The sequence below is a fragment of the Endocarpon pusillum genome, assembly GCF_000464535.1.
Source record: "Endocarpon pusillum Z07020 unplaced genomic scaffold scaffold1372, whole genome shotgun sequence".
NCBI lineage: Eukaryota > Fungi > Ascomycota > Eurotiomycetes > Verrucariales > Verrucariaceae > Endocarpon > Endocarpon pusillum.
Genome location: NW_006916003.1, coordinates 286,531 through 297,286, shown reverse-complemented (window position 1 = coordinate 297,286; position 10,756 = coordinate 286,531). Strand labels below are relative to the sequence as shown.

General features: G+C 47.0%; 2 protein-coding genes across 2 annotated transcripts in view; one reads left to right on the top strand and one right to left on the bottom strand.

The window, feature by feature from the left end:
* Positions 1–1,816, top strand: part of EPUS_02041 (uncharacterized protein) — a gene marked incomplete at both ends in the record, with an annotated part of 4,242 nt that extends 2,426 nt beyond the window's left edge. Inside the window, 2 exons of the mRNA XM_007801873.1 lie at positions 32–178; positions 1,677–1,816. Coding sequence (XP_007800064.1) covers positions 32–178; positions 1,677–1,816 — 287 coding nt within the window. The remainder of the gene's footprint in view (positions 1–31; positions 179–1,676) is intronic.
* A 2,288-nt stretch (positions 1,817–4,104) lies between these two features.
* Positions 4,105–6,016, bottom strand: EPUS_02040 (uncharacterized protein; the record flags this gene model as incomplete). Its single annotated transcript, XM_007801872.1, has 4 exons — positions 4,105–5,077; positions 5,258–5,512; positions 5,565–5,835; positions 5,893–6,016. 4 exons carry the CDS (start codon positions 6,014–6,016, stop codon positions 4,105–4,107), a joined length of 1,623 nt encoding a protein of 540 aa, XP_007800063.1.
* Between the last annotated feature and the right edge of the window lie 4,740 nt (positions 6,017–10,756).

Sequence of the window (10,756 nt, the reverse complement as noted above, 5' to 3'; positions counted from 1 at the left end):
GCCGCAACAGGTGCCAACTCGGGCGACCCAGCGGCGCGAGGAAACGGCGGTGCACCTCCTGAGAGTCCATATAACAAGAAAGAGGAAGTTTGGCGGCGAAGGTGGGCGAGGGCGGAGGAGCTGATGAGGAGGGAGGGCGTGGTTCTGAGGACTTGGAGGGTGGGTGGGGATGTTATGGGTGAGTGTATGGGGCTCTGTGAGAGGATTTTGAGGGAGATGCGGGTTGGGAAAGGTGAGGGAGAGGGAGAGGGAGAGGGAGTAGGGCAAGGGCAAGGGAGTAGAAATGGAACGGGCAGGGTGAGGAGAGGAGGCGTGGATGAGTGGTGAGATGCGAAAAGAGCATCTTTCTCGTATCTTTCTCGTATCATGGGAAGAGCTGGACCCTTACGTCGTACTTTGTAGGATCAAAAGCTAGGACTGTCCAAGTCTCATGCATTGTTTAGGATATCAGGCCAGTTCACTTTACTTCAATGTCGATGGGAAGTAGAACAAACAACAAACATGGCTTTTAATCAAAAGAGCTCCTGGACGACAAGGGCTCTCTAGATTGAACTTAAGGTAATGTTGATGCACGATGAGGTAGTAGTAAAGAGTCTATAGAGTGTTGACAGGGCTTAAGGTCAAGCCCTCTTAGAGGGGGGAATAATTGTCAGATTCCATCAAGACTGCCAGGACTGCCAAGACTATGTCCTACTATATATCATGGATCTTTGCAGCTGAGGATCTTTGCAGTGAGGATCTTGGATCCTGCAGCTTGCAGCTACATATTTTCCTCTCTGTACCATAGATCCCTGTCGACCTGCTGTGCAGAAATGCGTAGAATAACAGGTTGTTCTCTATACAAGAGGATAGAGAGCGTAGAAGTATATATACGAATTAGCCGTGTCGTACGGCGAGGTTGGATCCGAAGTTGCACAAGAAATCGACCAATAAAATGCAGTCAGATTAAAAGGATAAACGCAGCAAACATACATAGGGAAAACTGGCTCAACGCACACAAAACGCCAGCCTTCCCCCCGATCCTGAGCGAGAACGGCAATAATAATAAGCCTTAAGGCATAAAAAGTTTAGAAAAATCGTGTCATAGCCATGGCACTATATATCAGGAAGACTGGAGCGACTGTAGCGACTGTAACCTCTCTACTTCCATTGCGTTCTCAGCATCCTCGACCTCCACGTCAGCTAGATGCATGGTATCATGCTCCGGATCGACAAAATAATATACCCAAAACGAGCAAAACACAAATACCGTGCCGGAAACAGCCGCCACGACTAGATATACCACTGCGACCTATTCAAGAAAAACACGTCAATTGATAATGCATTCTGAGCTAGAGCACCTCAAGCCATCTATCAAGCGGAGGTAAAATGGATAAAAACTCACATTAGCATCATTGCTCCACTCACCACCGCGGATCAACGGCGTGCACACTAAGATAGTTAGACCGGCCAGAAACAGACACACGGAGTACGACATAAACATGATCGGGCACTGCCAGATGAAGACCATTTTCCATCTAGGCCTCCATACGCCCAGGGGGTTTCTGCCCTGCGGCCCCCCCCTTTCAGTGCACCCGCCCTGCCGCTCGGTCTCTGACAGCATCAAGGCAAGATACCGGCGGACGTAGACAGTAGCGAGAGACATAGTGCTGTTGCCCGGTAGCTCACCCATCAAGTTGAGGACCGCCGCCTGTTGCGCCGAGAGCAGGATCCCCAGGATCGAAAGTACCAGACTGCAGTGCCAGAGGGCGGAGGCGAGCCAGTAGGCGCCCGAGACCGTGTTCCAGGAGAAGGAGCCGATGACCGCGGCGGCTAGAATGGCGCACTAAGAGCGGGGTTTTGTCAGCATCGGGGGATTTATGTAGTGAAATGGCAACAGCTTTGCAAGACGCAATGCCTCAAGAAGAGCGGATTGAAAATCACCCACAGCGATAGAGATGAAATGCAACTCAGCGAGCTTCCGCGTCCGCCAGCGGACCATGAGACGCAGCACATTCTCGAATTTGTCGGGTTGAGAGGTGTAGGCCGCTATGCGCAGGATGGGGTTGACGGTGTTGAATTGATATAATCGGTAATAGGGTAGAGTGCCAATGTGTACCATGATCTTAACGATATGGGTGGGCAGATTCTGTAATAGTACTCATACTGATAAGCCGCTTGAACGCATTGTAAGGACGAGACTGGGTCAGGATAGGCCTAGTGCTGGAAAAGACGAGAGCCCAACTTGGCTCGGCTGATTGAACTTGGAGAAGAAGGGGGACAAAATAGGAAAATATCTGGTAAAACAACCTGGTGGCACGAGGATATGTCTGCAACTGCTATGGGGGCTGTACGCAAAGAGCGATGTAGGATTTAGGAGATGGATGATACCTTGAATGTAGCCAACAGCCTGAAAGTCAACGTTCTTGCTAAGGAACTAGTTGACATAGGGTTCTGAGATAGGCAACTAAGCAGAACATTTGCGTTGAAACCTGCATGTCAGCCAGGACAAAGTATGTCGTAGACCTTAACTTCAAGTTGCAACAGACAATGGCTGCGTGGTAGTCAGCGACTAGCCCATTCGAGCTTGGCGTGTGTGGCTTGCGCACCAAGCGTGGCCTATCAACTGAGCCAATTGCAGCCTGGGAACCTGACATGATGACTAAGCAAGGTTGACTCGCACAGGTGGTTTCAGATTTCCCAAGCAGGCATGGTCGGCGGACAAGATTTTGCTGGCCCAAGCTTTACTTTCGCTGTTTTGATGATTATATAAGATTGTATCACGTGCGATCCGTTAGCTTCGCTTGGCATTACCTTCTAGATTAGCTCTTCAAGTTACTGCTTAGCAGGAAGAAGGCCCCTTTTAAAATGGTAAGAGAGCCGCCAAAGTGCGCTTAGAGTTAGCCTAACCGTAAGATTGCTTACTACGGTAGAGTGTACTAAGATATGTAGCTAAGGCATCTGTCATCTAATGAGATTTCATCATTTACAACGTTATTTGTCAAAAATATGGTCCTACTGTGGTCAAAATATGCCTCTCTGATCATACTAATATGGTCCTCATTTGACAGAATACTAGTAGTTGCCATTCCCACTAACAGCACTTAACCCACATTTTTTATTACCCCTTCTCCTGGTAAGTGCTGCTCGGCAGTTTCTTCTTCTCCTAAATATGCTAGTTTCAATCAAATCAATCAGAACTATTACGGGTTGGCTCTTTAAGATGTATTCCGACAGCAATACTAAGCATATCTCGTCTTGGAAAATTTATATTGCTTATATTGTAAGGATCGTACACATTCAGATTGTCTGCTTCGTCGCGTAATGTCATTCTGCTCCTGGGTTTATGAGAATGTTGTAGTGTTATCAAGACTATTCCGGTGCCATCATCGAAGGTTCAAGGCGCGGCTAACGAAAATTACGGGCACTATTTATTTCTTTGTCCTATCAAAATCCCAGGTGAGGCTTTGTAACCTGGGCAGCAGGGCAATGAAAACGTCAAATCTGACAACGCCCAAGACGCAAGCAGCCCGCAGTGATATGGAGTCGTCAGAATTGCACTGCGATGCACCGCATGTTCCAGCTACTCCAAGGTCCATTTATCTTGGACGCCCTGCGAATATTCTAGGACAGATCTTAGGACACACAAGAATACTGAGCTGCTAAGAGGCGTCCATCCATGAGTTCGGCCAACAACTAAGAATGATGCAGACTAGAGAATGATTTATGGCATTGCCACCAACGAACATCGTACACGGGAGGTTGAATCATGGGGCGAAAGGCCTTCGTGATGTGAAATCTTGAGTTCGTCAGCTGATCTCGTTGGATTTTACGCAGTGCTGAATGCCTGAGACGATATCCAATGAGCGCACAGTGGCAGCACTCACCGCCTTACGAAGGACGTTAGTGATTCCAGGCTTTGGTAGAGGCTTCGGGGGCCGACTGGTTATTGGAGACCCGACTGAGTTACCACCTGATATGAACAAGTACCTTCGTTTCTTCGCCACGTATATTATGTATATGCGCCTGGCCTGGTCAACAGGTCAAGGATTTGGAGGCTGCAGAGCACGTTCTGCTAAGTACATCTATTTATTACTGCTGATTTTTTTTTTTAGATTAGTGTATTTACCTGCTCTCGGCTTTTTGATACCTCCAATACTTTCGGCAGAAATCCGCTTCCTGGTCCAATTCAGTCTGCTGCATAGCGTGGTCGTTGACCAGATGGTTGTGGAAATCGCGGCGATTTGCAAAGTCCCCCCTCTCGCATTCTTTGAAGCGACAGCGAAACTGAGCGCCAATAGCGTATCGTTCCCATTTTGCAAAGTCAGTTGCTCGAGCTTTCCTGCGGTTGACGAGTTCTGCAGCGCATTTTTGTAGCTGATCGATGATATCATTTCGTGACGCCCAACGACCAAAAGCATTCTCGATTTTATTTATGGTCTTGGAGCCAGGATCTTTGACAAATGGTCTGGGTTTCGGTTTCCATTCGTCAAGATCAATATCCAAGGCGTCACGGTCATTCAGCCGGTAGTATTGAAAATCGTCATTCGCAGCCTTGTCCCTCATTTTGTTGTGGACGACCTCTGAATTGGATGCTTTGTTGAAGACGGTTTTCACGTTCCGTCTTATTCCTCCCCCCCAAGGCTCGTCCCTCCTCGCAGTTCCCACACTGACGACAACGCCAATGGAAAACTTGCCATACAGGTCTTCAATTTCAAGCGCCCCCTCCTCTGTGGGGTTGGTGGTGTATTGGTACCCAGCGTCCATGAAAACGGACTGCGCTTCTGACCTGTGGTTTCTGATTTTCAGAGGCTCAAAATAAAGGGGGGCTGCGGTCGCAGCTCGCGCAACTTCCCAGATTTGGTATGGATCAGCATTGCCATAGTTGATTTCCCTTTTGAACGCTACTGTTTCTCGGCCTCTGGTGTCAATCGTGCCATTGGCAGATACTTGGGTATTGGACCGTGTCGTTCGCCATGTGGATTTACGGCTTGGCAATGATCCGGGAGTTGTCCGTTGATCATGATCGTACGACCGAATCAGATACACTGTCTCCACTTTCCGTTTCGGAGGTTCCGATTTCATTGTAATGACAAATCTATCCAACCATTAGTTAGATGATGAAGCATTATTGTCGCAGCAAATTTCAACAAGAGTGGTGATACTATATCGTTCATAGATTTTTACCTTCGCACATACTACCACTTTGATAGTCCAGTGATCCTGATATGAAAACGCTCAAAGGGGAAAGAGAAGGACAATGGAACAGTATACTGACGTTTTGCATAGCCCTGGCTTGAAGGGAAAGGTAACTCTGCTTAGACTGCTCTCACCCTGCTCGCTTCGTCTTGCAGTTACGTCTTCGAATACTTTCTTCAACTTCTCTCCCTCATATTTCGTCCTCCTCCCCAGGCCAAAGCGCATTTGTGTGAAGAAACGTGGATTTCCAAATATTTCCCCACCAAGACTCCGATACTCTTTCAGACAATCTGGAACAGTCATACGAAACCTACCAAGCATGATAGCTATGAGTCTGCTAATTGCGTCAACGATGTCTTTGCTGTTAATAAGCTAAACAGGCTTACGCTCCCGTACTAGTTCCACAAATGTAATCAAAATAATGGCATGGAAGATATCTTCGCGTGTTATTCAAAGCACAGCATCTGGCTTCAGCCGCGTCGGCCTCGTCTAACTTCCGAAGTTCTTCGTCGGTGAAAGGGCCTTGTGAAACGTTTTCGGGATAGTCTTGGGGTGTGAAGCTGTGATGAACCTGATCTTTTCCCTCCGCTTCTGCTATGTATTCCATAAGCTTATCAAGCGCCAAAAGGCTCCAATAGCCACGGATACCGCCACCGTCTGTTGAGTGATTTTATCAGTATGGCTGAATTGCATGGGGCGATTCTTGTACAATACCTAAGCTGAGCAAGTTACATTTTCTCCAAGATGATTCAGGACTGTGTGGATTATTTGCAGGCTCTTCTATGTTGTGCAGATATTCCTCAGGCTCCTCGAGAATGGCATTGCTGGCGCCATCCATGCTGGTGGTCCAATGACCAAGATTGCAAGACAGAATACTGATGGCTCAGCAAGAACTCGAATGCCAGATGATTGATTGACCCGCACAACACATTGTCTCTTTTCAATCTACGCGTCTGCTCGCCAACGGTCCATCGCGCTGCCAGGTTCGCATGAACCGCAGAGCCTCATGGCAGGCATTAATATGCTTCAGAGGTTGGAACATTTATTCTAAACCAGTGGCTTATAAGCTGGAGCCAATACGCTGTGGTGCGCAAAGCCACAGGCGATTAAAGAATCCCAAAAAAGAAAGGGATCGCTCTTGAGGTCTTAGCTCGCCCCAACACTAAGACGCACGACAACCTAAGGCGCCTCGAGGATACCAACTCAGTATTCGTGTGGGTGCTTTGTGCCAACAACAGTAGTTGCAATCTGACTAGGCTGTCTCAGGGCTTGTGGGCATCGCGATCGTCCAATCAGCCTTGCGGAAAATGATGTTAACAGCGAAACTCCATTGCAGCCAGGATGAGTTCTGCAGCCGGGACGAGTTCTGCAGCGAGGAGTAACCTCCATGCAAAGGCGACATGGGACAACTCCGCAACTCAAACATCCTTTGGGGCGTTGTGGATGCAAGAATTTGGTCTACGGATCTCATTCAATGCGATACCATACCATACCGTCTTGGAAATTCTCTATTTTTTGCCTGCTGATAAGATTTCGAGGTTTACATACGACCGATACTCCTTGCCTTCAAGGATTCTGTCAGGCATAAGCTACTAATCCACGGTCCGAAGGTCCTCTGAGCGGCGCGGCCTGACAGCTACGGTGGGCTAGATTCCAGGATCCCAATAACGTGGCCACCTCACATGATGTGCAACACACCTCATCCGAATTGGAATTATGTGTCGTTTTTGGTCTCTCAATATATTGCGATTTTTCAGGGATGTCAAGTGGTAGGGATACATGAGGTGGTCCTGGACCTTATGGTGGGAATTCCACAGGAATTCCCTCGGTAATCCAAACTCTTACCGCATGCCTTGCGCGTGCGGGGAGTGTACGGTCCCAAGGTTGCCAGCTTCTTTGTAAAGATTAAATTGTTGAAATAGCTTGAATAAATATTACGCAGACATTGCTTCAATCCAGCCATTTGATTCATCTCTGTATTGGTTTCGATAGATGTTTGTAGAATGGTGGCGAGCTGAAATTGGTGGCTTGAGACTTTAGTAGAAAACGAAAATATCGCCCCTAAAACGGTTGCTAATGGAGGTGTCTTTCACTGATGAATGGTTGGGGGGTGTCTCAGGGGTTGCTTAAGAGTTGAGAGGAGAACAGCTGTTAACAGAGAATTGTTTTCATAACACATCCCAGTATTAATCAACGGTTTCTATGAAGTGATTTTCCAATAATGACGTCCAGTTGCAGGAGGGAGAGGGAAGTGAATACGGTCAAGAAGATCAACCATGTATGGCTCGGAACTCATTAGCGCTGTCGTTCTGCTGGGTGCATAATCCTAGTTTCTTTTAGCAGCGCTAGCGTCTTCAGAGATTCTGCCTCGCCTGTGTGTGCCTCGTTTCCCAAACCCCTACTTTACCATTGATACATCCTTTCTGAAACTGTTTTCAGCTACTTTTTAAATCGAACATTACTGGGTGGTGTGACAGATGTAAGCTAGTTTACGCTCCTTTGAGGCCTGCGATCATTTCGTTCCAATACAGCTTCATCCTTGCTGCCCAGACCAAGCCAACTTCAGTGGCAAAGTCTGATTTGTCAATGGAACTGTGGGGACCAATGCATTGCAGGAGACGTGAAAAAGGGTTGGGCGGCGTCCGCCTTGTTATGCCGATGTCAATCAAGAGCCTCTAACAGCAGACCACATTCTTAATGGAGGGCGTCTTCCGTGCTCAGCTTACAAAGGACCTGCATGACCATTTCCCTCTCTTCGTTTCGTATTCATGGCTGATACTCCCTCAACGATCTAAACACCTCTTTTTTTACACCCAAAAAATTCATGAACGCTAATAGGGAGGAAAGAACTTCTGCTGTGCATTCCTGCCAGAACCATGAGCCAACAGGGACGCAATTTCTTCGCATCCGTGGGAGGACAAAAAGTCCCCCTTTAAAAGATAGGGTCATCATCTATGACTGCGAGAAGAAGAGTTTGGAAGTAAAGAGCAAAAAACAAGTCGATCACGGTAGGTTGGCACCCATTTTCGAGAAAATGTGCTGACAGTGGCCCCCAATCAACAGCCATGGACCAACCAGGCTACACAGAGTTTCGAGTCCCATCACGAATAAACGAAATAACGCTCTTCGTGGATCCGGACGCCGAGTCAGAACCCACGACCGAGCATGGGGGTGACGGACATAGTACGGTTATGCTCGCCAAGCTCTATCTCAACCGTCTTGGTACGATGAACCAGATATTGCGATGCTTGGGACAACTGTCTACCCTGTACGTCACGAAACTCCGGCCCTGCGACGATCGTTCATCCCTTGTACCTCCCTCCCGTTGAAATTTATTGCAACTGCGAACTCGGACCAAGAGTCTTAAGGGTGGAAATGGATGTTAAGAATCTGTTGTCCTCCTCTTGGTGTTTTGAGATCGCTTGATCATAATGATTTAGAAATTTGGTGAGGGAAAATTCCGTCCTTGTTGACGTGCAAGGATTGGCAATTTTTACGCACCGAAATGCCTAACAGGATGTAATTGATAGAGGGACGTCGAATGTACGACTAATAGATTTCTTCGATATACAAGGCGTTCGAAATGCCAATTTGTGGCAATTGATTCCCAAAGATTGTGTTAGCTAGAGATCACGAAAATTTCAACATTTTCGTAAATTACAGAATTTCAAGATATTTACTTTGCCAGTCTATTTGCATTTCATCCCATCAAGACCAAGTTAGTCCTTATACAGATACAACTAGTCTTGTTCAAGCAACAGAGATCATGTAATACAGGTTATCTTATGACTTAATTCGTATAAATGATGGAGTTCTTGAAAATATGCGCTAAAATAGCTCCTGGTAGTACTAGCTGAGGTGTATCTTAAATTTATTTCATCTTTCCGTAAATCTCACCCAAATAGGTTTCATCTCAAGGATCCGAAAGATTTCGGCGACCCTGGGCGTGGTGCTCCACGCTGACTGGCAGCGGCTCACTATGAATTCTTAGCTCAAGGAAGCAGAGAGAAGTCAGATGACAACCATGAGACTGCAGTTGCACTAGGATTCGCTTGCGCAGCCTATCGCATGAAATACAAGCAGCCATTGACATGTGAGCTAATCAAGAAAAATGAAACGTCCTCACGTATAAGGATTAGTGCATTGTGGCTTGTAATTAGCGATAAGCTTAAGCGATCAGGCCTGATTGTTGGAATTGGCCGTACGCGTACAGCCAAATCCTTGGCATCAAATGACCGCACTCTGCGCAGTACTAGTAGTATTAGCCTCTCCTCCTTCTAGAGATAGATTCTTTATTTTTAGAGTCTATATTAGATACTCTTAAATAAAATTTAAATTTAATACTATATAACTCTTTAAAGCCAATTTTCAATTAATATTAATATATATATATATATAAGTAGTTTTAGCCCAAACTGATATAGCTTACTTATTATGTAGGGCGGAATGATAAATTAGGCTGTAATCTTGGTTCTTGTCCTCAGACGTGCTAGCGTACATTGACTTAGTCATCGTCGAGCCACAGAGCACGGCTGAGAAACTGAGGCAAACGCCCTCCTCCGGTCCCTCCGTGCAACCCCCTCATCCTCCTCTCGCCCGTGAATCACGTGAATCACGCCCTCCCTCCCCGCTTCCGCAGACTCAACTCCGCCACACCGATGCCTCGCCGCTCCTATCATTAATCCTCCTACCGTCACCACACCAGCCGCCACCTCCTCCTCCTCCTCCTCTACTCGTCTCTTAGACCCACCCCACCGCTGCATTCCATTCACGTATTGTAAATCTGCACAGGGATGGCAGATCAAGCCGAACGCTTCGCCCAGCTTTTTTCCAGAGCGGGCATGTGTGAGGATGTTTATTGCAATTTGTGCCAGCTGAGGGAGAGGAGATAGTAAGAATCCCAAAACGCGGACACAGAAAGAAAGCGTGCTGCGACCCGGTCGACCGGCTTAGAGATGGATTGAGTACGGAGATCACTATAAGTACTACGTATAACCGGTGGAGCTGCGGTGATGTAGGGATCGTGAGTAAGGGGAAGGGGTTGAGAGCACGAAGGAGATGGGAGAGATGAGACATCATGATATTATGGGTTTGACCCTGTACGAGTTAGCGGACGAGTGATTCATCAATCAGTTATGTCTTGTTAAACTGAGACACGAGGCGGTAGTTAAAAACTGGATGACAATTAAAATGAGTTGAGATTAGATGGAGAAGCCGAGTCTTTCCTAGTTTTAAATGTGTCAATGAAGGCTTAGTACAAGTTTGTTCCAGCCTTGACCTCCGGTTTACATAAGATTAAAGCAGATCGCATCCTACGCTTACCCCGGATCTTATGCCACCAAAGTAAGCCCGAATGCTAGTGCAGTAGACGTTACCTTGCGCTTAATGCGGCCTCAGTAATCCAAAGCGCCCAATCCAGCCCCTGATTTTCTATGGTAAAAGGCACAGCCAAAGACCAATCAACCATTCACAAATCATATTCCTACATCAACTCCCTATCCATCCTGGATCCTTACCTTGTCCAACTGGAACCCACTCAGAAAAATCTCCCCTTCCCACTCATCTCACCTACATATTA